Source organism: Chionomys nivalis, chromosome 25, assembly GCF_950005125.1.
Source record: "Chionomys nivalis chromosome 25, mChiNiv1.1, whole genome shotgun sequence".
NCBI lineage: Eukaryota > Metazoa > Chordata > Mammalia > Rodentia > Cricetidae > Chionomys > Chionomys nivalis.
The window spans coordinates 28,595,562-28,622,933 of NC_080110.1; the positions used below are offsets into that span (position 1 = coordinate 28,595,562).

Below are 27,372 nucleotides of genomic sequence, written 5' to 3' on the forward strand. Positions count from 1 at the left end.
TCAAGCATTGTTAATAAAAACATTTATTATTTTTCATTTTATACAGAACAACCTGAAGTCTGCATCATGACTTAACATTTACCCAGGGGTTTACAGTGTGTCCATCTCAACAGTGTGGTGCTGGGGTTTGGGTTCCACACAAACGCAGGCAGGAGTCTGGGGTAAGGAAGGAGCACAACAGGAGTGTATCTCAACCCTTTCTCAAAGAAAAGGCAGTATAGCTTCTGAGTCACTGGAAACCTGTGCAAACGGGGTTGCTAAGATAACCACCATACTGTGAGCTCGTAAGGGAAGAGCCAGAGTGACACCGATAAATAGAGGGACATGTCCTAGACGCAGGGATGAGAAGGCGGCTCACTGTTCTGAACGCCCTCAGCCCTAGGTCCAACTGATATTCAAAGGGAACTACGTCCAATCGCAAGTCATTTTTCTGTTCAAAAAGAAAGGCTAGAACCCCTGGGACCAGCCCGTGAAGAGGCTGGTCATTCCTGAGCCCTTGTTCCGTGTGCCAGAGCATATTAACAGGAGAAACCAAGGTCAGAAGAGAGTGGCTTATGTTCCATGGAAGTAAAAGGCCTAGTTCACATTAAGTACTGAAAAGCCAAATGACTGGGAAGACCATAGATCACAGACCTGCTAAGAGGACCCTAGCCGAGGCTAGGACAGGGAGACCCAGAGCCTCCTCAGCAGAGGCACAGCAGGTATAGAAAGTCTGGGAGGAAACAGAACACTTGCAGACCTTAATTTAATGATATAATTTAAAGAGAGAAATAGAATCAAATGCTGGGTACCAGTAAAATAAATATCATGCCATTTATGGCCACCTGATAGCATCAAAAGTTGCCAAATAACCAATATTCATTTCCAGCTAACCAATAGATCTTTCTAGGAAGTGCTTGCATACACAGGAAAAGGCCTTAGGGTTTGACACAGCTGATACCCAACGTGATTCCTATGGAAACAAACGGGGCCTGGCCCTGGCCTCAGTGGCTCAGAGGGCTGGTAGGGTAGAAGCAAAGCTTCACAGAGTGACTGTAGCTTTTCTGTAACCTGCTTTGACCTAAACAAGAGGAGCCAGACTCTCACTCTGGAGATGGTGGGTAGCCAGATCTAACCTGACCAGCCAGACTCTCACTCTGGAGACGGTGGGTAGCCAGATCTAACCTGACCAGCCAGACTCTCACTCTAGAGACGGTGGGTAGCCAGATCTAACCTGACCACATGCATTAGTCCTGGTCATCCTACAGTCGGTAGACAACTCATACCAGGGAGGGAAGTGAGCTGGTGAGGGAAGAAGGGGTTGCTTTTCATCTTTTAAGTCTTAATTTATATTTTAACTTCAAATGTATTTTCAGTGCCTCGGATACAGGTTAATCTTAAGTCTTAAAGGCCCCTGAAACAAAACAAAATTATACTTTATTTTAAGCTTCCTCGTTTTCTTATAGTCAGTTTCCCGCAATCTCCCGTTTTACCCTGACTTAGAGTCCACAAACTTCATCAGACCATCCGTGCTCATGGACTTGGGCCTCTCTAGAGGGAAGCCTAGGGCTCTGCTCCAGATGAGCTGTGCCAGCACACCCAGTGCCCTCGACACTCCGAACAGGACCGTGTAGTAATTCATCTCCTTCATGCCATAGTACTGTTAGGGTAGAAGAGAAAAAAAGCTTTATTAAAAGCCAGAGACAGTGGCACACACAGGTCTATGGCAACAAAAACCTTAGAGACTCCATTACCCCTTTTATTCATAGTCTTAGCCCACTCAGCCTTAAATAATTTGAAAGAACATTAGGAAAAGTAATACAGCTGCAGCTCAGTCAAGAGCTCAACTGTGTCAAAGGGCTCTGTGAGGGAGGCTAGTGGAGACCCTGCTCTAGGGGAACCTGGTGCTGTAGACCTGAAATTCTATCTACTTTACTTAAGAGGCTGAGGCAGGAGGTCAAAAGCTTAAGGCCAGAAGCCAAGGAAACATCTTGGTTGGTAGACGGTTTGCCTTTCGAGACTGAGGACCTGAGTTCAGATTCCCAGCATGCACACAGAAGCAGGGTGTAATGGCATATATCTGAAATCCTGTGAGCAGGACGACCCTGGAGCTTGTCACTATGAGTGGAATCAGTAACCTCGAGGTTCACTAAGAGACTCCAAAAGGTAAGATTAAAAAAGTCTCCAAGCCAGGCGGTGGTGGCGCACGCCTTTAATTCCAGCACTCGGGAGGCAGAGGCAGGCAGATCTCTGAGTTTGAGACCAGCCTGATCTACAGAGCTAGTTCCAGGACAGGCTCCAAAACCACAGAGAAACCCTGTCTCGAAAAACCAAAAAAAAAAAAAAGTCTCCAAAAAGATGAAAAATAACAGAGGAGGGGGCTGGAGAGATGGCTCAGAGGTTAAGAGCATTGCCTGCTCTTCCAAAGAGTTCAATTCCCAGCAACCACACGGTGGCTCACAACCATCTGGAATGAGGTTTGATGCCCTCTTCTGGCTAGCAGGCATACACACAGACAGAATATTATATACATAATATATAAAAAAAAGTAACAGAGGAAAACACTCAACATCACTTCTGGCATCCACATGCACATAGATGTGCCGGCACACACATAGACACACACATTTACCACCAACTAACTAGAAAAAGTGCCAGGCCTTTGTTCTAAGCACTTGAAGAGGCAGTGATCTGAGTTTCAGGTCAAGCTGTTCTACATAGAGTTCCAAGCCAAAAGGGCCCTGCATGAGGCTTTGGGTTCCTCGCCCTTATTCTAATTAGGGAGTTTTGTGCACAGCAAAGAACAAAATAGTGGCACAAGTGAGAAGGCAGGCGGGAGAGAACGGACTCACCTGGAGCAGCACCCCACTGTGAGCATCTACGTTGGGCCAAGGATTCTTGGCCTTCCCTTGCTCTAACAGGATATTGGGCACAATCTTGTACAGCTGAGCAACCAGCTTAAACAGAGGGTCGTTAGGCAGATGTTTCAGAGCAAACTCTCTCTGGCAGGAATACCGTGGGTCAGTCTTCCTTAGCACTGCATGACCATATCCTGGGACAACCTGCAAAGGGGAGAAAAATCACAGAGCTGGCATATTCAGGAAGAATTGTCCCCTTCATTTTCAGGATCATTTGGTCCTGATGGTTCAAGCAGGACTGTAAATTCAAAGTCAGCCTGGGTGATTCAGTGAAAACCCTGTCTCTAAATAAAAAGATAATTCAGTCCGGCGGCAGTGGCGCACGCCTTTAATCCCAGCACTCGGGAACTCGGGAGGCAGAGGTAGGCGGATCTCTGTGAGTTCGAGACCAGCCTGGTCTACAAGAGCTAGTTCCAGGACAGGCTCCAAAGCTACAGAGAAACCCTGTCTCAAAAAAAACAAAATAAATAAACAAACAAACAAACAAACAAACAAACAAACAAACAAAGCAGCGGCTGGGAAAACAGGTGGTAGAGCCTTGCTAGCCAGAGATGCTGGATTCAAGTCCAAGCATCATAAAAAAGAAAACTAAATCCACAAGGCAAACAAATGGGGAAACAATAAAAGAGGCAGTTTTCTAGCTAATGCAGGGGCTGCTTTTATTCTTTTTTTTTTTTTTCCAGGTCTCCATAGCCTGGAATTTTCTTTCAAATTTCAGTGTTTGGGTCTTAGTCTCTTTCTTACCCGTCCTGAGTTCAGTGTATTCCAGATGTAGTCTCGTAACTTCTCATCTGACACGTCTTTGCCAACTTCCTTCTGTAGCTGTGTTAGCCAGACAAGCACTTCCTATGGGAAGTTTACGATGGGAAGAGGAATGTCAATACACATGCCAAGGAAAGGGTGTCAAGATGGGGGACAGATCATGTGAGTAAAAAACACAGACCAGGAAAAAGAAAGCTAGTCTTACCTGATTGGCTAGTCCATGGAGCGGCCCTGCCAGCCCATTCATGGCTGCTGCAAAGGCCAGGTAGGGGTCTGAAAGGGCACTGCCCACCAGGTGGCTTGTGTGGGCACTTACATTACCACCCTCATGGTCACTGTGGGGACATGAGGCAGAGCCAAAGTGAGAAAGGAAAGGGCTGATTAAAACAGACACTGCTTTTCTCTTGTCAGATCCTGGCCTTCTGCGCTCCTGACACCCTAGTTGGTCAGCTGTGCCTACTCCCTCTCCCCACCCCCACTTCCACTGTTAGGGTCAAATATAGAGCTCAAAGCATGCATTAGCACTGAGCTACAGTCTCAGCTATCTCCCCCATTTTAATAATGGTGACCAGAAGAGGGAGCTCCTGGAAAGCTGACGGACTCAAATCAGAAGCAATTCCCCTAAAGCTTTCAGTTTTCTTCCTTATTTCTTGCCAAGTTTCAATCCTTACACGATGTTTCTACCCATACCCCTTTGCTATACAGGTCATCTGTTCCCAGATAATAACATTAAGGAGCTTTAAAATGTAGTCCTACCCCTACCCTCATTGCTGGGTATGGTGGCACACGCCTTTATTCCTAGCACTTGGGAGGCAGAGGCAGCTCTGGGGGATCTTTATGAGTTTGAGGCCAGCCTGATTTGTACAGTGAGTTCCAGGACCAGGGCTATGTAGAAAGATTCTCCCTCCTGGGTGCTGATATTAAAGGTGTGCACCAACACCACCCAGCTCAATCCAGGCATTTAAGGGGTATAATTATTAAATTATCTTACCTGTGGATGGTGAGGTACAAACGCATAAGCTCGGTGAACTGTGCATCAGTATAGCCTAACATATTGGTAAAATTGTGGGACCAGTCCAGCTTAGAGTCAATGGCCCCAATGCTGCTGCCTTCCCGGTAAAGATTCCGGTAGATCTTTGCTGCCACACAGGGTAGCTTCGCAATCAGGTCCATACAATCTTCATAAATCAACTGATTAAAGAAAGGATGGAGAAAAGGGGAATTACCTACAAAGCATTAGGCTGCAATATTGTTTGTCCTTCACAGACAGTGTCTGAGTTGACCGCTGTATGCTGGGTGGTTATATATTAAGTATATTTCAAGGTACAGAATAATAATAACCATGTACTGAGTAAATTACTGCCTCCTAGGTTTCTAATAACCCACAATTCTCCATTGTTTCCACCCTCCTCAACGTAAGAGCATGCATACACGTGCTGAGGTTCCTCAGTTAAGTATCAAAGTAAACCGTGAACCTGATGTGCCACACCGCGATGTGCTGAAGGTAGCAGAACTTTACACTAGACGGACATGCTAGAGGAGAGGACATCACCTTTACATCTTCAACAGCACATAGGTCAGAGGACGGCTCTCAAGTCCCTTCCTTCCTGCCGCCTTTATGTGGGTCCTGGGACTGTACACGTGCTTCTACCTGTTGAGCCATCTCACTGGCCCGTTTCCTAAAGTTCATTCTTTATTTCTTTATTCTAATGTTTACTCTTATAGTTAAGATTGCATTGAAAATTTATTACATATGTTAGGAGTCAAACAGTGTTGACCAATTATTGAATAGCAAAAGCTTCAAGGTTTTAGATACGTATTATGCTAGATCTATTATACAAGGTTTTGAAACACGTATACTTTGATAGAAAACTTGTGCAGCATGTAGGTGGCCTGGACTCGATGCCTAAAAGTACATCCAAACATGGGTGGAGAGACGGTTCTGCAGTTAAGAACACTTGATCTTGTAGAGGATCCCGGCACCCAACATAGTAGCTAACAATGATTTCTAACTCGGTTCAGAGGATCCACTGCCCTCTTCTGGCCTCCACAGACACTGCATGCAGGTGGTGCACAGACAGACTTGCAGCATCAAAAATAAATCTTGAAAAATATACCAAGAAGAGTACACTAACTGGTTATTGAAAACACATACACAAGTAACATTAAACAGACCAAGCAGGTCATATTTACCTATTTATACACACGCACGCACACACATGCACCAACAATTAATGAAAATAGACGTAATAAATCTGAAAGAGAGCAAAGATGGCTGGGTCTGCAAAAAAAAAAAAGGACAGGCAGTGGTGGTACACACTTTTTTTTTCCTTGAAGAGTCTTGTATGTGAATAAACCCAGGCATAATTGCCAGGCTGTGATGGCACACGCCTTTAATCCCAGCACTTAGGAGTTAGAGGCAGGTGGATCTCTGTGAGTTTGAGACCAGCCTGGTCTACAGAGTGAATTCTAGGACGGCTATAACAATTATTTGAGCAGCAGGTGTAAAAGACCTGAGTTCAACTCCTGGGCGCCACATGGTAGGCGAGAACCATGTCCTGAAAGTTGTCCTCTGCCCTTCACATGCAAGCTTCAACACATAAGCACCCCCAATTCCTCCAGTCTCAGGGGACCCAACATCTGGGCTCCATGGGCTCTTAAACACATTTGGTGCAAATAAACTCACAATGGCTCAGATATATACACATAAATAAACCTTGAAAACTGTTTGCCTAGTATGCAAACAGCACTCAGTCATCCTCAGCATCTCATAAAATGGTGCGATGGCAAGTGCCTATAATCCCAGTATTCAGAAAGCTGAAGGTTCACGGGCTCAAGAACAGTGTGGATAATACAGTGAGTTCAAAGACAGTAGTAAGTGCTACCTACATAGCAAGATCCTTTCAACCACCACCACCACCGTTTACAAAAGTGATGCACACAAGGGAGGTGGGGGTTACTTTCCCTATGCCACAAGATGGCTTAGTCAGTAAAGGGCACACTACTCAAGCACTCAAACACGAGCATTTGAGTTTAAAACTCCAGCACCCTTGTAAAAACCCAGGCAAAGCAACAGTATCTATAACCCCGATGTTGGATCTCTCAAGTTTATTGGCCAGTCAGACTAGCCAATTCAAGGGGCTTCAGTTTCAGTGAAAGACACTGTCTCAAAAAATAAAGTGAATGTAAAGTGGAAAAGATAAGACCCTTGGTGCTGACCTTTGGTGCACGTGAGCGTGCATACACATGCACACACACACACACACACACACACACACACGTCACTTTTCATTTTAGGATTCTACAAACAAGACGTTAGTCTTTGTCTCTCCTGCAGTATCTTAGGTGGTCTCGCCCAGAGTGACTGGCATCAGTCCTCCTAGACTACAGTGTGATTAGCTATCAGTCCTCCTAGACTACAGTGTGATTAGCTATCAGTCCTCCTAGAATACAGTGTGATTAGCTATCAGTCCTCCTAGACTACAGTGTGATTAGCTATCAGTCCTCCTAGACTACAGTGTGATTAGCTATCAGTCCTCCTAGACTACAGTGTGATTAGCTATCAGTCCTCCTAGACTACAGTGTGATTAGCTATCAGTCCTCCTAGACTACAGTGTGATTAGCTATCAATCAGTCCTCCTAGACTACAATGTGATTAGCTATCAGTCCTCCTAGACTACAGTGTGATTAGCTATCAGTCCTCCTAGAATACAGTGTGATTAGCTATCAGTCCTCCTAGAATACAGTGTGATTAGCTATCAGTCCTCCTAGACTACAGTGTGATTAGCTTTATCACTCATCCAAATCCTAAGGCATCATAAAAATTGTCCTTATTTGGGGCTGGTTCAGTGGACAGTGGCACCTGACAAACTGATCCATGGTACAAACTCTGTATGAGGAGAAAACAAATTTCTAAGCTGTCTTTTGATCTTTACACACTATGAGTGCACAAACAAAATATAAATTAATAGGCAAAAAACCAATTCTCTATTTTCTTTATAATTTTAACAAGTCTTATAGTAAATTTTTGTTTTAGTGTTGGGGATTTCCTCAGTTTGTGAAGTGGATTCCTCAACTAAGCAGAAGTGTTCTTCACATTCAGGTACTCCGAACCCCATTACAGTCCAACCACACAGGCTCAAATTTCCTACCTCCCAGTACTTGGTTCGGTTGATTCCCTCTGCGTAGGCACGCGCAAAGTTACTTTCACTGTTGAGGGCTGTGATGGCTGCACTGAGCTGAGACATGGGGTGCAGGTTAGTAGGAAAGTTGTCCAGCATGGTGACCACATGAGAAGGCAGAGCTGCCCTTTTGGCCCATTCTTGTGAGAGCCAAGATACCTGTGAAAAAGTAGATTCGCTCAGAAATGCCTAAGTAAAGATAACCCAAAGGGTGCAATCCTCTCAGACCCAGTCAGTCCCTGCTCGCTCCTCAGAAATGCCTAAGTAAAGATAACCCAAAGGGTGCAATCCTCTCAGACCCGGTCAGTCCCTGCTCGCTCCTCGAAGCACTCTATAAACCCCAGCTATGGGCGGATGAAGATGAAATGCGGAAGACTAGAGAAAAGCAAGGAAGGGATCGGAAGGGCCAATGTTGACCGTACCTGTTCCTCTGTTGGCATCTGTCCAGTTACCAGCAGCCAAAACAGGCCCTCAGGTAGGGGTTCTTCCCCACCCTTAGCCTTAGGCAGTAGTTTCTGGCATTCAGGGATACTATGTCCTCGGAAACGTATGCCCTTGAGAAAGAAAGTGACAATTGTGACCCAATTTATTAATCTGTCAGTCATAGAACAGACTAGTCCTAATCATCAGTGGTAAACACACTCGACTAAGCCTGAGCACCTGGGTGTGATCCCCGGGACTCACACAGTGATGCAAGAGAACCAACTCCCACAAGCTGTCCTCTGACCTCCACACTTACAATGTGAAACGTGGGACTTGTACCTGGGCACCTGTACGTGAACATGTACAAGAACAAGTATTTACTTAAAAGTTTACTTTATGTATGTATGCATGTGTGTATGTATGTGTATATATATATAATTTATTTATTTACTTATTAAACAAACAAACAAAAAACAGGCATGGTGTCACACTCCTTTAATTCCAGCACTTGGGAGGCAGAGAAGACAAATCCCCGAGTTCAAGGCTAGTCTGTTCTATGTAGAAAGTTCCAGGACAGCCAGTGCTACATAGAGAAACCCTGTCTCAAACAAAACCAGAAATAAACTGGCTCGAAAAAAACAAAATAGATAAAACCACAAAAAAAACCAAACAAAAAAAAAAAAAGGGAAAAACTATATTAAATAATCGTTGTTTTTTTGAGGCAGAGCATGTCTATATAGTTCTGGCACTCACCTTCAAATCAGAGATCTAACAGCCTCTGCCTACTGGGTGCTGGGACTAAAGATGTGGCTATTTCTATTACTTTCAACTGTGTGTGCACGTAAGTGCCTCAGTTTGTGTGTGGGTGCAGTATGTCTTCTTAATTGCTAAGTCGCCTCTCTAGCCCCATAAATGTGTTTTGTTTTTTCAATAAAAAAAAGGACCTGCCATGAGTTCAAAGCCAGTCTGGTGTATAACTACAAGTTCCCGGCCTGCCAAGGCTATAACTTCAAACAAAAACAAAATCCTATTCTTCACATATTTATCCTGCCTTTGCTCTCTTATTCTGTACTGAGGTGCACGAGAGGAAACTGTTTCCAGCTGTCCTAGTCTGCACTTGTATGGACAATCACGGTGGATAATGGCGTCTTACCTCATCAGGATCGAGAACCGACGTCTCATACACGAGTCCCTTCATGCCTCTCATGCCGCCATACATCTAAGGAGAGAAGGGCGAGCAAGCGTCACAGACCCGCCTGCAGCGGCTGGAGTTCCTGCGCTCAGAAGACCTTTACTCTCTCACCCACAAGACTGTATTTGGGAGGTAGGTTCTGGGGGCTGGATTTCTAGAACTGAACCAGTGTTCTGTCGAAGGCTGCTAGCTCAGGCAACGAGCATTTGCACCAGGTCACTACTGTTTCTTTAATGTACCTGCCTTTGCTTCCTTTTCTTATCTGTATTTTATTTTTCCTCATGACCATCCTTAATCCCCTCCACATTCCCAATGATGAGCTAAATGAAATTAGATCTATTATGGGCAAAGGGGAAGGAGCACTGACTGAAGGCTGCTCCAGAGATTCACTGGGCCTGCAGTCTAACTGGATGGCCGTGACAACAAGCAGAAGACAGTCTGGCCCTAGCCGAAGCTGGGAACAGAACTATAAACTGCATCTATCTTTGTCATAGGTGAACAAGGTTAGGCTTAATTATAAATTTGCAGGAAAAAAAACACAACTATTCTCTAAGGAATACCATAAAACCTAACATTTCATTGTATACCAGTAAAGAAAATGGTACCTTTGTGGCATACATCATCTAAGACACCACAGCCCTTACCATATCCACAGTGATTTGGCCAACCACTGTCTTCCCATGCTGTTGTCTGAAGGCTTTAATTCTGGCCTGCTCCTTAGGTATCAGATTGCTCAATACATCTTTCAAATTCTAGAAGGAGAAATAGAAGGGTTAAGAGGTCGGAGAACAGAGAGCTTCCTACTATGAAGAACACATATGAAGACTGCACAGGGAGGAGTGAATGGGAGACGTCCTGGATATGGATTAAAAAGTCATAGCTGGAGAGATGGCTCAGTGGTTAAGAGCACTCACTGACTGCTCTTCCAAAGGTCCTGAGTTCAATTCCCAGCAACCACATGGTGGCTCACAACCATCTGTAATGAGGTCTGGTGCCCTCTTCTGGCCTGCAGGCATACACACAGACAGAATATTGTATACATAATAAATAAATATTTAAAAAAAAAAAAGTCATAGCCGGGCAGTGGTGGCGCATGCCTTTAATCCCAGCACTCGGGAGGCAGAGGCAGGTGGATCTTTGTGAGTTCGAGGCCAGCTTGGTCTACAGAGTTTCAGGACAGTCAGGACTGCCCCACAGAGAAATCCTGTCTTGAAAAACCGAAAACGTCAGCCACTCAAGAGGCCAAGGCAGAAAGATGAGTGAGGCCACCCTGTTTCAGGAATTTGATAAAAGGGATATAAGACCCTGTATTAGAATTTAAAACAAACAAACAGTACATTTTATTTCATTTAGGGGTTAGGAGCATGCTTTCGTGGTAAAGCACTTGATACCATGTGTGAGGCTCTGGGTTTAATGCTCAGCAGTACAGAAACTAAAGGGAAAACATTTGCTGTTTCCACAGTACTACACCACTGAAGAAGAGGCTGGAGGGATGGCTCAGCGGTTAAGAGCTTTTCCAGAGGACCTGGGTTCAATTCCCAGCACCCACATGGCAGCTCACAACCATCTGTAACTCCAGTTCCAGGAGATCTGACCTACATGTAGGTAGGCACAACATCAATAAACATAAAATTTTTAAAAATATTTTTTAAAACAATAGTAATAATAATAATCACAACAGTAACAATCATTGCTTAAGTCCAATAGACTTAAGATAATAAGGCAAGTAGTTGCCAAACAGTCTGTCCTGAAGTCAGACTGCTACAATGACTCTGCGTCCTTGACAGACCTTACCGTGGAAGAAGCACTGGCATGCCGGACAGCAAGAACAACGCAGGATGAGTTCTGCAAAGAGATCAAGACAAAATCCTTATGAACACCCTTCCCTTTTTAAACCAAGAAGCTGCAGTGACTTTCACCTTAAGGACAGTCTGACATAAACTTTTATCAGGCCATAAACAGTCCTGGCAGAAGCCTGCTTCTCATACCCTCTAAGAGCTTGTCTCACACACTGGGGTTGTGATCCAGATTTAACTGTCAAGTTACTGCTGCTGCAGTACTCTCTCCACCCTGTGGACAGCCTTCAGGCAGGGCAGCCTTTCAAAGGAGCATTTCTAACCCTCGGGCTTATTTTACTTCCTGAGAATCAGACAAGAGCAAGCAGGGTGTTGCATGTAGTGACTGTACAAAGACGCTAATCACAACTAATGCACACTTTAGCTAATCACAACTGATGCACACTTTAATCATGTTGTCTTGCCCCCTGAAAAGAGGAATAAATAAATTATCCACCTACCATCCTATAACTCCAGTTCTGGGGAATCCAGTGCCTACTTCTAGCCCCTGCAGGTACCAGGCATTCAAGTGGTGCTCAGGCACACATGCAAAAACACCCATTCACATAAAATTAAAAATTAAAAGAAAAAGGAAAATGAAATAAATTAGAGGAATTTTGAAGGTAGTAAGTCACCCTGGGAACTATGTGTGACATCTGTTTTTTTTTTTTTTTTTTGGTTTTTTCGAGACAGAGTTTCTCTGTGGCTTTGGAGCCTGTCCTGGAACTAGCTCTGCAGACCAGGCTGGTCTCGAACTCACAGAGATCCGCCTGCCTCTGCCTCCCGAGTGCTGGGATTAAAGGCGTGCGCCACCATCGCCCGGCTCGACATCTGTTTTTAAGTGTCAACTTGAGAGTATTTCTTTAGGATTTATTTACTCATTTAGTGTGCACTGGGGCTCTGCCTGCATGTTTATCTGTGTGACGGTGTCAGATCCCCTGGAACAGATGGTTGAGCTGCCATGAGGGTGCTGGGAATTGAACCTGGATCCTTTGGAAGCGCAGCAGTGCTCTTAATATCTGAGCCATTTCTTCAGCCCAACTTGAGAGAGTATTAAAAACACCTCAAGTAAAGATGTTTCCAGAAGAGATTAGAATGGGACCCTGAGTGGACTCAGTGGCTCCTCAACATGGGTATGAACCCCATCAACAGGGCGCCTCATAGAGCAAAACCAGGAAAGGTAAATCAGCCTCTTGTCTCTCCCAGCTAGAAATACTTTTCTCCAAACATAGACACCAGACCTCTGCCTCTGCACACATGACTGACTGACACTGGCAATTCTCAGGCTCTCAGACTTACGGACTTGAACTGAAACCTACTACCACTATTCCTAGTATCCTGCTCACTTCTATAACTGTGTGAGTATGCACACATATATACATAGATATACACACAAATATAATTTTTATTTTTTCAGTCAAAGTTCCTTCATGTTGCTCTGGATGGCCTTGAACTCAGATCAACTTGTCTCTGTCTCCCGAGTTCTGGGTTTGGAGGTGTGTGCCACCACTTGAACATTTTCATATATTATCTATGTGCACTGTACACAAACACTCTTACTGACTCTAAACAATGACTAACAAACTATCCAAAATGATCAAGGAAAAATTCTTGTTAGACCTTTAATTACGACAAACACAGAATACTTGATCTGGAAAGGAAAGCTGCGCATGGGGTGGTGCGTACCTGTGACAGAGCCAGGCCAAGTCTGCAGAGATGGCTCGGCAGCAGGAGCACGAGCTGCTCTTCCAGAGAACCCGGAGTTTCCAGCAGCCACACTGCAGCTCACAACCATCTATAACTCTAATTCTAAGAAACCTAATGACCTCTTCTGCTTCCACAGCCACCAAGCACAGATGGTACAATCATACACACAGGCAAAACATCCAGACAAAAAATAATTTTAAAAAATGGAAAACTAAAATAAGGTATGAGAATGTAACTCAAGCACTTGTCTACCATGCACAAACCGTGGATTACCCTGCCCCCAGCACTCCGGAAACGTTACACAGTGATGCTTCTTATAATCCCAGCACCCAGGAGGCACAGGCAGGAGAATCAGAGTAAGATCACCCTCAGCTGCATGAATGTGAGCCCAGTCTCCAACCAAAAGAGATTACATCCCCAAAATAAATAAAAACAAATAATGGAAATTCAGACTTGGATCTCAGACTTAATTTCAATCTACAGTTTACACGAAAAGCACAGCAAGTCCTAAATACAGACCTGCCATTTTCATCCTGTTGCCTTGGCTATGAGACCCTAACATAAACCTCACTGTTCAATTCTCTAAAATGGTAATTAAAAAGCCAATGTTAGGGTGTGGGAGATGGCTCAGTGGGCAAGAGTGTTTACTCTGCAAGCTTAAACATATGCATCCTCATAAAAGCCAGATATCAACACTAAATTGTATTTTGTTAAATCTCGAAGCATTTTGATATCAAATAAATGTGACCAGTAAGTTCTTTTTGGAATGTTTTGGCATTTATGTTAAATGCCATTTCTAGTCCATAACTAGTATTTTGTAAAAATATAGGCTGTTAGAAAAAAAAAGAAAAACACTAAGAACAAAATAGGCATAGCAGCTTATAGCTATAACTCAGAAACTGGATCCTAAGAGTTTTGGCCAGTCAACCTAGCCAAAAATGTGTGAGCTTCCTGTCCCAAGGCATTAAAGCAGACAGTGACGGAAGACACCCAAACTTGTCCCTGGCCTCTATACGTACATCTACCCGCACACTGACACGCGGCATTCACCACTGGTCTTGTATGGCATGGTGGTAACATCCTTATAATCCCAGCACTACAAAAGCTGAAGCAGCTGAAGACTCAAGTTCCAGGCTAGCCTGGGCTACAGAGAGAAACCATGTTTTTGAAAAAAGAAAAGAACCAGGTGTCATGGTCACAGGCCTATAATACAATCAGTTGGAAGGTATGTAGAGGGAGAGATCAGGAATTCCATATCAGTCTCAGCTATACAACATATCCAGTCTGAGGAGCCTAAGCTATGTGAGAGCCTATCTCAAAAGTGGGAGGGACAGAGCGTTGTATTGGCTGTAACAATCCATCAAGTGCCCAAACTCTGGTTTAGTCAGAATTCATCAAGGAAGAAATCTGTTAAACCCTAGGAAAGGGTGAATGGCTAATTTCATTTAATAATAAGACCTCAACTTCCTATTTTCTTGAGAGGGGTATCATTTTTAGCTTTTTTTGAGATAGGATCACTTATGGTACAGGTTGTTCCTGAACTCACCATATAAACAAGGCTGGCCTCAAACTCCTGTTCCTTCTGCTCTCTTCCAGTGCTGGGACAGCAGGTTTTTCTGAGACAGGGTGTTCTGGAACTCAGCATATAATCACACTAACCTGGAACGCCTGTCAGTACTCCTGCCTAGAGCCCTCAAACTTCACCGGCAGCACTAGGAGCGCTGTATAGGAGGCACTTGCTACCCGGTGGTTTCCATAGAGAGCTGAGAATTGCCTTACACAGTATGCTCAGGTCACACCACTGATGGGGCAGGCGAATCACTTCTCAACGTCTTCCCCCCAGCTCCTCCTCAGCCCTGGAACTGTGACAGCTGAGATTTTGGCATCTGGTTGCTTGCCACAAGTAGTCACCTCACTGATCAGCAGCTGTCAGGTGAGGCAGGCAGTCACTTCACTCAATAGGTCAGTTCCTTCATGGGGAGAGCCAAAGAGACTGCTAAAGCTTGGTGAATAATGGCTGACAGCCAGGAGTCCCTACCGGGGAAAGTGGAAACACCACAACCATTATGAGGTTTTTGTTTTCAAACTCACATGCTGGTGCCTTGAGCTTGCTCATTTTATTTGGTTGTTTGTTTAGGTTTTTTTCAAGATAGGATTTAATCTGTGTAACAGTTCTAGCTAGGCTTGAACTCAAAGAGATCTTTTTGTATTTACTGAGACAGGATCTCATGTAGCCCAGGCTGGCTTTGAATCCACGCTCCTCTTGTGGACTCCTTAGGGCTGGGATTACAGGTGTGCTTATTTTTTACCATAATGATGGCTTGTTTCATTTCTCAGACAAGGTCCCACTGTGTAGCCCACACTGCCTGGATCCTGTCTTGGCCTCATGAGAGTGGGACCGTAGACACAGGTATAGCCCTGTGAGTCTGCTGTCACTGATGGAAGTGGAGTACGGTTCTCAGATGTGCTGACGACAACAACAACAACAACACATCACCGCCTCCATCTTACAGGGCAATGAGGGAAAAGACCAATGAGTTATATGGAGGTAATGCTTCAAAGAACTTTTCTATATTACTTAAGAATATGCCTGCTAACAGGCTGAAGAGATGGCTCAGTGGTTAAGAGCACTGGCTACTCTTCCAGAGGAGCTGGGTTCAATTCCTGACACCCACATGGCAGCTCACAACTGCTTGTAACTCCAGTTCTAGGAGATCTGACACTTCACATCAATGCACATAAAATAAAGTTAAATAAATCTGAAAAAAGAATATTCCTGCTAAAATAGGACAGTGAGAAAACGTGAACTACTACTCCGCACTCCTGAACCTTGTTTGGATAACCACTGAATACGGTTGTTAGACCCTTATTCCTCTCATCGTATTAACACTAATTCCTATGAAGGGTTCTCTTTTACAGGGACATTTTTTCTTTGCTCTCCACCCTAGGCACCTCATCCTATATTCCCAGGACCTCCAACATTAAAGATTTGAGAGAGGCCAGACATAATGTCAAAAGCCTTAATCCCAGCACTCAGAAGAGACAAGCGTATCTCTGTGAATTTGAGACTAGCCTGGTCTATACATAGAGTTCCAAGACAGCCAGGAATACACAGACCCTGTCTTTAAAAAAAAACAAAAGCTAGGGTAGTGGTGGTGGAAAGATGGCTTGATGGCTAAGAGAGCCTGGGTTCAATTCCCAGCACGTACACAGTGGCTCACAACTGTCAGTAACTCCACTTCCAGGGTATCCATTGCCATCTTTTGGCCTCTTCAGGTATCAGGCATGCACACAGTGCATAGACAAACATGCAGACAAAACTCCTATACACATAAAACAAAACAGAAAGAAGCCTTGAGAGAAAGCACCCTGATTTTAACAAGACACTGTCAACAACAGATGGCAGAGCAAGGGGGAAGCACATACAATACCAGAACTCACCCATAACCAGTAGGAAGAATCTTAAGCTACAGGGCCTTCTAATGCAAAAAGAACTGCTTGTATTAAGAAAAAAGAAGCTGGGTTGTGGTGGCTCACCACTTTGATTTGATCCCAGAACTTAGGAGGCAGAGGCAGATGGATCTGGTCTACAAAGCAAGTTCCAGGACCGCTAGGGCTGTTACATAGAAATGCTGCCTCAAAAAACCAAAATAAATGAAAGAAAAAGAGAGAAAACAAGCAAGCAAACAAGCTAGGAGTGGTGATGCACTATGGAGGGAGAAGCAGATATATCTGAGAGTTCAAGGTCAGTTTGCTCTATACAGTGAGTTCCAGATCAGCCAGGCATACATAGTGAGACTCTACCAAAAAGATGATGGGGCAGGAGAGATGACACAGTGGCTCAGACTGCCTTACCGGAGTTCAGTTCCTAGCGCCAATGCTGGACAGCTCACATCCCCTGCAACTCTAGCTAAGGGGGGGGGGGGAAGTTGCGGGGTTAGGGGGCTTGAAGCCACTGCTCTCAGAGGGCAAACACAAACACACTCAGAATGAAATAAATCAGGCAGAGTACAGTGATGCTCACCTTTAATCCTAGCACTGGAGACACAGAGGCTAGACAGACCTGTGAATTCGAGGACAGCCTGGTCCACACATCAAGTTCTAGAACAGCCAGGGCTATCTCGTGAGACTTTGCTTCAAAAATAAATAAAAACTGTCTCCTTATCATATCAATCTCAAAAACAAATAAGACATGAAGCTCTGTCATGGTGGTGCACATTTATAGTCTTATCCCTTGAAAGGGAAGTTTAAAGCATGCCTCACTTACGTGGGATCCTGTCTCAGAGAAACTCAAAGAGAAATCAAAGAAAAATCAAGTCAGGCGGTGGTGGCGCACACCTTTAATCCCAGCACATGGGAGGCAGAGGCAGGCGGATCTCTGTGAGTTCGAGGCCAGCCTGGACTACAGAGCGAGTTCTACACAGAAAAACCCTGTCTCAAAAAAAAAAAAAGAAGAAAAGAAAAAAGAAAAAGGAAGGAAGGAAGGAAGGAAGGAAGGAAGGAAGGAAGGAAGGAAGGAAGGAAGGAAGGAAGAAATCAAAACATACAACGAAAAAATTTGGCCTAGGACAAAGAATCCTCTTTCCAGAACCAGGTCAGAGAGAACTAAAGGCATCGGAAGCCTGTGTTTCACAATGGTCATGCTGGAAGTCAGCCTGCAGGGTTTGGGCAGGCTACTCACAGTCCTAGTAGAGCAGTCCAGACCTCACACGCTACCCCCAATGCTAACAGTAGTTCTCTCAATAATTCTGTCATTTCCCTTTAAAAATGTTTAACCACGGAACTATTTAAGTGCTTGAGTGACACAGACAGACACACCATGGCTTTGGTGTCAGAGAACAAATGAAGGAATTGATTCTGTCTTTCCAACATGTGGGATGGGAGTGGTCATCAGGCCTGGTGGTCAAGTGCCTTTACCTGCTGAGCTATCTTGCTGGTTCCCACTTGCCCCTTTCTATCAGTAGGAAGTCCTACTTGCCTACAGGTCCACCAATTATTCAGACAGGAAGACCATAAAAAATAACACTCAAACCTTCGAAAAGGACTGAGTTGCCAAACAGAAAACAACAAATAGTCTTAGCTTTTTGTCTCAGCAGAAACTTATTCTGTTCTTTAAGTCTGCTTATTTTATTACGTATTTTTTGGTTGATTTCAAACTCACAGAGATCCATCTGCCTCTGCCTCCAGAATGATGTAAATAAGGTAACTGCCAACATGCCTAGCTTATAAAATTTATTTTTAAAGATTGCTTTTATGTCCGAGTATGCCATTGTGTGCAGGTGCCCAAGAAGACCAGAAGAGGGCATAGGATCCTCTGGACCTGGAGGTAAGGCCACCCTGCATGGGTGCTGGGAACCAAACTCAGGTCTTCTACAAGAGTAGTTCCTGCTCTTAACGGATTCACCATCTCTCCAGAGTCAATTTACTGTTTGTTTGTTTGTTTGTTTTTTTAACGTATTAACCTTTACTACTTTTAATTTAGAAAGTTATGCCGGGGTTGGTGAAAAGGTCCAGCAAGTAAAAGCACTTTCTGCCAAGCCTGATGATCTGCGTTTGTAGGAGAAAAAAAAAATGAATGCGTATAAACTGTCCTGACATCCAGAGTGCTGTGACACACACCAGACACAAGTTGTCACACACACACTAAAGTACTGATGTGTCACCTCAACACTTTCCTGGAAATACTAAATGATTTCCTTACTGCTGCTAGTTTGCTTTTGTTTTCGGCTCCTAAGACTCTGCTCTAGGTTTTACAAGAATCCATTCCTAAATCATGTGAAAAAATAAACTGGGTGTGGTGGGTCACGCTTGTAATCCACATCACACATCATCAGTCCAAAAACTATAAACTGCCAGATTCTATCCACGTCTTCAGAATCACGATGTGACCACACGATGTGACCACACGATGTGACCAGTACCCAGGTAGTAACGGCCCAGAGTCTGGGCAGCTGTGAGAACGAGCAGACGCCGAGCAGACGCCGAGAAGACGCCGAGAAGACGCCGAGAAGACGCTGAGCAGACGCTGAGAAGTTGCCTCATTGCTTCAGATTCCACACCCTACTCATCCTCCCCAAAGGTACTGACACGAGGCACAGGAATTACTATGTGGCTCTAGCGCAGAGTCACGTCTGGTTTCCTGGGCTAGCATGCTCAGATTCTAAGAACCAGAAATGTCATAGATCCCTTCTCAATTACACTGACCACACTTCTGTCCTTGAAGCCTGGCCATTTATGCCCTGACTTCATATTCACCTGCTCCCAATTTAAAGGCAGGTAAGAACAAAGAGACTTATCTCACAATTAACACAAGGCAACCTCCACTTGGTCAAGGAAGGTAAATACACAGAGATCGGAGCCCCGCCTTCAAACGTTTCAGGTGTTAAGCATAATTTCATGGGAGAAAAATGATTGCTTTGTTGAAATTAACTTCGGACTAGGGTTTATAGGGGGCATGCTGCAAGTCACTGTTAATGTAAAACTGCACTGATCTTTTCAACTTTCCAAACATCCTCATCTAGAGAAGGAATTCTCACTGGTACAAAATTCCCTTCAGGGTGGATGAGGAGGATGGTACAAGCCTCTAACTCCAGCACCTAGGACAGACTTAATGGGGATCAAGAGGTCTTGCCAGGTGGTGGCAGAGTGTGCCTCTAATCCCAAGCACTCAGGAGGAGACAGAGGTAGGTGGATCTCTGAATCAAGGCCCATCTTGTCTACAAAGCAATTTTCAGAACAGCTAGGGTTAAGAGAAACCCTGTCTCAAAAAAAAAAAAAAAAAAACCACCAACAACAAAAAAAAAACCCAAAACCTAAACCAAAGGAAGAGAAAGAGCCCTGGACCAGACTGGGATACAGGATGAGATTCTGTCTTAGCCCTTTTAGACGGGGCTACCTAAGCATGCTGACTTCAAAAGCCTCCAGGTGAACCTATGGACCTATTCAATTCCTAGCCTAACTACAGACCCAGACACCCGTGAAACACCAGGACAAAACCCAGGTCAAGTATGGATAGGTATAAACTACACACCTCCTGGCCAAGATCTATTTAGACTGGGGGCAGGGGGATAAAAATAATTTTTCCTTTCTAATTGTTTTTAATTTTGCCCTTAACATGTAGTCCCCAGCTGGCCTGAAACTTTTGGGATGTGAGCTCTTCCTACATTCCTGTCTCAGCTTCTCCAGTCCTGCAATCACAACCGTACATTAGTGAGGTAATTCCAGCACATGCACACATGGGCACACACACTCTGGAGAGTTATAAACCTTGGGTCTTACACACTCAAAGCAAACACTCTATCTCTGAGCTCTATCTCCTTATTTTTACTTTTCAGGGTTTCTCTGTGTAGCCCTGGCTGTCCTGGAACTTGCTCTGTAGACCAGGTTAGCCTTGAGCTCACAGAGATCCGCCTACCTCCCGAGCGCTGCTGAAATTAAAATGCGTACACCACCACTGCCTGGCTTACCTTCTTAGTAAAGCCTCTTTTAATATTAAAAAGTAAAGATTTATTACCAATGACTAATCAAACTGGACGCTAACTTAGAAATTAGCTTAGGCAGATAAGAGCGATGCTGATATAATAAGGCTCCTCAAAATTCCAGTTATACTGCAGACTCTCAAAATTCTACTCCTTAATTTTGTTAGGCTTTTACAGTTTTATGTTTCTGTTTGTGGTTTTGTTTTATTGTTAACTGTTCTCTCTCTGTGTGTGTCTGTGTACACATTCATGCTGTGTGTCAGAGTGACTTCAGGCGTCTTCCTCTACTGCCCTTCACCGTATTAACTTTTACAGTCTCCCATTCAAATCTGTTTCTGCTAGCTGACTGGCAGAGTTCCCATCTTGTCCCCACTCTTCCTCCATCCCAGCACTATGAGGGTTATAGGCACATGTAACATAGGCTATTCTTACACCGTGTACTGTGACACATCTAAACAGCCAACAGCTACAGCAGGGACTTCTGGACAGAGAGCTGGCGGTGTTGCCAGCGAGATGGGCAAAGCAGAGTAAAGGTAGCCAATCCACATAAAGGAATGTAGATTACAAGAGATGGGTTCATTTAAGTTAAGAGCTAGTGGAACAAGCCTAAGCCATAGGCTAAGCTTTAATTAATAACCTTTGTGTCATCTGTTTTTGTGAGCTGGCAGCCCCCCAGAAAAGTCTGTCTACAAGGTAGGGATATGAACTCAGGTCCTTATGCTTGCCAAGAGCAAAGCACTTACCCTTTGAGTTCAAGTTTAATGGAACTCATTCTGTATGCAGCCCAGGTTGACCTTGAATTTGGTTTTTAGTTTTGTTTTCTTTTTTATATTTTTTGAGACAGGGTTTCTTTGTGTAACAGTCCTAGCTGTCCTGGAACTCGCTTTGTAGACCAGGCTGGTCTCGAACTCACAGAGATCTGCCTGCCTCTGCCTCCCAAGTGCTGAAATTAAAGGTGTGCCATACTGCTTGGTGACCTTGAATTTGTGAAGGTTCCACCACCTAAGCACCCAGGATCTGCTTCTGGGCTTTGCTCATTTTAAGAGCATTCCTCTTACCCCTTTTTTTTGGAGGCAGGGTGTCCTGTAGCTCAGTATGCAGCTTCTGTCTCCACTCCCCAAGTGCTGCGAAGACAGGTACGCACTGCCACACCCGATGCAAGGCAAGTACTTCACCAACTAAGTCCAAAAGACTTCTAAGGTTTCCAGAATGGCAGCACAGTCATCCCCAAAACATTCTGAGATTTCCTAGGGCCCTAACAGATACGATAAACTCAAAAGGTAAATTCAGAGACTTTTTCAAGTTAAGTTGTGTTAAGACTATCTGGTCTGGGCGAGCAGCTCTGAAATGATCTAATAATAGGTCCGCTATTCTGCCAAACACTGTCTAAAGCTTGCTTCATTTCCCAAGAGGATTCCTTACCCAGTTCCCTGGCAGCAGGAGTAGCAACAGACAAGGAAGACAAGTATCTACCAAGTAAGAAGTCTCCACCTTGTTTCTGGGTGCTTGCTCAGAAGAACCCCAAGATAAATTCTACAGGTTTTGTGGCACACCTGGCAACTATGAATTACACAGATCAAGTCAAAACCATTCTGCCTTTCTTCTTTTCTCCAGGTATACTCAGCTTCAAGCTGTCTACGGAAGAGAGAAACCCTAAGTTCTTTACAGAAGTCAAGGTCGTTTGTGGGACTGTCCCCACTTGGAGTAGGGGGCTGAATCTCTGCTAAAAGCGCCGAGCTACACGGAGCCCAAAGCAGCGATAATCTGAAATTAGAGTTGTTACTTGAACTTGAATTTCTGGATTCAAAAAAGGCAAAAATGTCCAAGCCAGGGTGTAAGAGGAAGTACTCTTGGTTAGAGGGGACTTAAGACTAGCAGGAAAACCCGCACAACTAAGGAGTACAATTGGTCATGTGACCTTGGTTGGTGTTACTCCGCTTGCCGGTCTTCATTTATTGGCCTGCAGCTTGGTGGAACAACCTTTCTGGTTCTTGCTCGAGTCATCAGTGATATTCTATCAGCAGGTTTAACAGAAATGCCCCACCCTATCCTAGCTCCTCCTATGTACAGTTAAGACTCCCAAGGACAAAGAGGTGCTGGGGGCTCTACCCTGACAAAACTGACCCGGCCGGGTCACTCCAAGGCCTCAATTACAATGAGAAACGGAACAGGTCCTGACAGGACTCTTCCTACAAAGCAGAGCCCAAATTAGCCCCGGCTCCAGCACATTCGTTCACCCCCCCACTCCTCCTCCAAACATTTCTATCCCCCAACTCCGGCTGCACGCCACACCTCTACTCTCGGGCCCTTCGGCCAGAACCGGCATCCCTGACTTGACCTCGGATGTGACAGTCAGACCGGGCCCGGGCGGCCGGGGATCGCAGGCCGGCACCGGAAGGAAGGGCTGCGCGGCACATGGCCTAGCCGCTCCGGAACGGCTGGCGGCCGGCCAAGGCCGGGCCCCTTTAAGGCGCGGAGGGATGCGCTCCGGGGCGGGAGGGAGGCTCGGTGCCGGAGGGCCTGCGGTCGCCTCGGCCCCACCCCGCGACGACGCGCTTCCCTCCCTGAGCCGCTCACCTTGGCTCCCCAGAGCCGGGCTGCCGCAGTGAGGAGAGCCATGGCGGGCGAACTCCGGGACCTGGCGGGAAGGAACGCGGGGAGAGAGAGAGCTGCAGCTCCGACGGGAACGGTCGCCGCTGCAACGGAGACCGCGCCAACCGGCGGACAAGGTTGAAAGGAGGCGGCTGCGGGAGAGGGTGGACGAACCGGCAGAGGCGCCCAGCCCAGGGTCCTCAGCGAGGCCCCGCCCCCCGGCCGAAACCCGATCCCGCCCCTCGCCGGGGAGTCCCCGCGGGCTCGGCCATTGGTCCGAGGTGGAAAGGGGGCGGGACTTGAGCCACTGACAGATGTTCTGGCGGGGAGGATTGGACCATGCGGATTAGGCTAATTAAGAGTGGGTGGAGAGGGGCCCGTAGGTGTCTTAGGATGTGCCTGAGAACTCAGTTAACTTCCTTCTTTGGCTTTTCCCTTTGCCCTTAACACATTTCGGATTCTCCAGAGAATGCGAAAGATACCGCTCCAGCATGCGACTTTTGAAGGTCACAGCACACAGCAACTGACCATCGCATTCCACCACCCGCTTGGCACGCCTCTTAAAGAATGTCTTTGGCTAATGGCTTCATGGCCATGGAGGTGACATCGTTGGGAAAGCAGGCTATGATGCCAAAGTTGGCTACTCGATGAAGATCACTTGAGAACAGCAGAAATTCTGGTATTGTAGATACAGACCCCACTATGTGAAGAAGAGCAAAAACAGGGGCCTGAATATTTAATAGGTGCTGTTTGTGAACTGTAGGGAATCTAAGTCTTACAAAGCCCTCTTAATGAGAAGGCGCCTGCATCTTTCAGTCTTTGGGTCCTGGACTTTATTACTCTGTCATTCTTTATACAACCCCATAGAGCCATCCCATTTCACATTCAGCCACAGGCTGCAAATCTGCCTTCCGTCCAAGACCAGGCATTAGACACTCCCCGTTTTTGTCACATCATCCGCAGTATTTCCAAAGGGCTTTGGGACACTTTTCCTACTTGGCTCTCTTACCCTCTGCTCCTCCAGAAACCATTGCACTAAATGACACAAGAATTGAAAATAATCTTACACATCGCTCTTAACCTCAGAACTTTAGTACTTTCCTAAGCCTATCTTTGTAATTGGCCTAAGGGTGGAGGGAAACTGACCCAATGATCAGGGCACCTTATCTACAAACCCCAAGCTCCAAGTGAACGATCCTTTTATCTTCCCACATGGCGGGCGGTAACAAAGTGCAGAGGTCTCAGCACCCATGAAGCCAATAGTCCTTGTTTATAGCGGATGTAGTTTGTGGCTGAGGCTTGGAAAAGGAGAAAGAAAACCCTCATTTCCCCAAATTCTCTCATAGGCAAATTGAGACCTGCCCAGCAGTTCTTCTGGCATGGAAATCAGATAGTTCTTAGGAGAGAGGAGCCACACCCTGGAGAAGCAACGACCCCAGCTAGTGCCCCAGGAACTTCAAAGCTTCACTGATCAATATTTGCTCCCAATTTAGCATCTCACATAGAGTTTCCTCATAACCCCAGAATAGTTTGACCTGGCTGATTCCCCCTAGTTAATAATCCACAGAGACCAGCTAGCAGATCAGAGGGTCTGAACTCGAGTGCCCTAAGAAAAAGAGGCTTTCCCCATCAGGTGAGACTATGGGAGGGACAATTATGGGGTGGCCACAAGGGTAGCTGGAGTTTTAATAACTGCAGAGAGAATCTGGGGACAGTAGTGCTTTAATTCCCTTGGTGTAGGGTCCTGGATTTTAACATCCAGATTTTTTTTATTTGAAGTTGTTCGATCCTGATAGTTATTATTATAAAGTAAATATGAAAGCCTGAAGTTGAAAGGGACCGCGTGGAACTTCCCAAAAGTTGAGTCTGTGTTATCAGTCTCTGTTTCTGGAATTAAAAACGTAGATTCTAAACTGGTTGGTGGTGGTACACAGCTTTAATCCTAGCACTCAGGAGGCAGAGGATAACTGAGTGTTAGGCCAGCTTGGTCTACAGAGTGAGTTCTAGGGCAGCCAAGGTTACCCAGAGAAACCTGTCTTGGGAGGTAAAAAGTGGCTTCTAACATGCTATACTAATCCTCAAACACTAAGCCACACCCCTAGCCTATGGTTTCTTTCTGAACATAGGTGGGAAAATTAAGGCTTCCATGAATATAATAAGTAAATTCTAGGCTCAAATATAATCAAGTGAGTGAGAAGAAAGGACAATAAAGAAGGCCCAGACTTGACCTCGTTGTGACCTTGGGAGGATTTAAGATGCACAGGGACAATGGTGCCCCCTGGTGGTCCAAAACAAATAGGAGCAAAATCCTCACATAGGCCCCAAATCCCCTTAATCCCTTAACATTGTCTCCTATAGCTAAAATAAACTTCCTTACCTGGTAGACAATAGCTTGCTGTCTCTCTGTGTGTGTACATGAACATGGGTATGGTTCCGTGAGTCTTACACACGCTAAGCCATGAGCTATACCAAAGCCCTGTTTTTGAAATTTTGAGAAGCCAGGAGTGGTGGCACGTGTATATAATCCCAACATTTTGGAAGTGGAAGCCGGAAGATCTGGAGTTCAGGGTCATCATTGGTCACACAGTAAGTTCAAGGACAGCCTGGAGCATGTGAGACCCTGTCTAAAAGAAAAATTTACTTTGAGGCAAAGGCTCACTAGAACTTCTTTTTTTTTTTTTTTGGTTTTTCGAGACAGGGTTTGGCCTAGAACTTCTGATCCTCCTACCTTGACCACTGGAATAGCTAGGGCTGCCATGCCCAGCTGACAAAAGGTGTACTTAGTGCTTACTACATCAAGTTACTATCTAGCTATAATACATGAGTCATCGTAATTAATCCCCACAACTGGAAAATATGTAGTAATAACTTTAAAGAGGAGGAAACTCAGATAAAATATCTTGCCAAGGGCCATTGCTCATAATTGGCCTAGAATTCAGACTCAAGTCAATCTCATTCCAGAGCCAATGTCTGCCAGGCTTTACCATGGACTCAATATGTGCTGGGATCAAATCCAAGACATCCTGCATACGAGGCAGGAATCTTACCAGAGCCACACCCTGGCCCCAGATGATGTCCTGGAGACGTGGGCACAATGCCTTGCTATAAAGATACTTTGAAAGATAAGAAGTATGCAGTCTCACCCACCTGTAAAACCTTTGCACACCCATACTAATATATATAAAGAACTATGTAGTCTCACCCACCTGTAAAACCTTTGCATGCCCATCACTGATATATATATATAACCTGAGACACCCACCCTAGTACACATACAAGATGATTTAAAAAAAAAAGAAAAGAAAAGAAAAGAAACCTAGCAGCTAAAATGACGAAGGTGAACAAGATGGATGCCATCTTTCTTGCAGTGGCAGGGATCAAACACAAGGTTTCAGGAACACTAGGCAAGTGTCCTACATGTGAACTACAACCTGTTTTGGTGGAGAAATGGTGGGTTTTGTTGTTGTTTCTTTTCTCTTTTTTTCTTTTTTTTCTTTGGTTTTTTGAGACAGGGTTTCTCAGTAGCTATGGAGCCAGCCCTGTAACTCACTCTGTAGACCAGGCTGGCCTAGAACTCACAGAGAGAGACCCGCCTGCCTCCACCGCCTGAGTGCTGGGATTAAAGTCGTGCGCCACTATCGCCCGGCTGAGAAACAGGGTCTTATACCATTGATCAGGCTGGCTTCAAATTCCTAGGCTCAAGCAATCCTTCTATCTCAGCCTCCCCAACGGTTGACAACTGCGTGTACTGCTCTTCCCGGCTCTACAACAGGCCGCTGCTTTTAGACAATTTGGCCTTGAACTCATGAATCTTCTCCACATCTTCAAAATGGCTGTCTGGAAAAACAGGATGTAATGCTTTTCTAGTAGTGATCACCAGCACCCAGAACACATGCACTCGAGCGCGGAGGTCATTGTCAAACACATTTTAGAAGTTTTTCCTTTCACGCAACTATTAGAGATCGCATGGAAACGCTTCATGGGGGGGTCGCAGAAAGGTCACTGGTTTAGGTGATGGGGTGGTGGAGTCTTCTGCACTAACTAGCAAGACCTCTTAACCTTGCGAAGTTTGCTTCTTCATCTATATAATAATGACACAAGGCAGAGGGAATGCCTTGAATCCCAGCACTTTAGAGGCAGAGAAGCAAGCAGATCTGAGTTCAAGACCAGCCTGATCTACATCCGAGATAGCCAGGGTTACATAAAGAGACCCTATCTCAAAAATAAAAAATAATATATATTGGGGTATGGAGGTGCATATCTGCAACCCCAGCAACTTGTGGCTGGGGCAGGAAGATTGTGAGA

General features: G+C 45.2%; 2 protein-coding genes across 2 annotated transcripts in view; both read right to left on the reverse strand.

Moving 5' to 3' along the window:
• Cs (citrate synthase) lies at positions 1–23,242 on the reverse strand. Its single transcript, XM_057758089.1, has 11 exons — positions 23,053–23,242; positions 11,250–11,300; positions 10,100–10,207; positions 9,417–9,482; positions 8,263–8,394; positions 7,811–7,999; positions 4,651–4,850; positions 3,865–3,994; positions 3,642–3,743; positions 2,832–3,041; positions 1–1,639 (listed from the first exon to the last, which is right to left on the reverse strand). Exons 1-11 carry the CDS (start codon positions 23,092–23,094, stop codon positions 1,469–1,471), a joined length of 1,401 nt encoding a protein of 466 aa, XP_057614072.1. The 5' UTR covers positions 23,095–23,242; the 3' UTR covers positions 1–1,468.
• Cnpy2 (canopy FGF signaling regulator 2) overlaps positions 10,131–27,372 on the reverse strand; it is a 26,584-nt gene continuing 9,342 nt past the window's right edge. Inside the window, exons 7-8 of the mRNA XM_057758092.1 lie at positions 11,250–11,300; positions 10,131–10,207 (exon numbers count right to left, since the gene is read on the reverse strand). The gene's annotated coding sequence lies outside the window, so the exon portion shown is untranslated. The remainder of the gene's footprint in view (positions 10,208–11,249; positions 11,301–27,372) is intronic.

Coding starts and splice junctions, on each gene's coding strand:
- Cs (XM_057758089.1), bottom strand. CDS start 23,094: ATGGCTCTCCTCACTGCGGCAGCCCGGCTCTGGGGAGCCAAG. Junction 9,483..10,099: donor GCCAAATCACTGTGGATATG/GTAAGGGCTGTG, acceptor TTCTCTCCTTAG/ATGTATGGCGGCATGAGAGG. Junction 1,640..2,831: donor ACAGTGGGGTGCTGCTCCAG/GTGAGTCCGTTC, acceptor CTACCCTAACAG/TACTATGGCATGAAGGAGAT.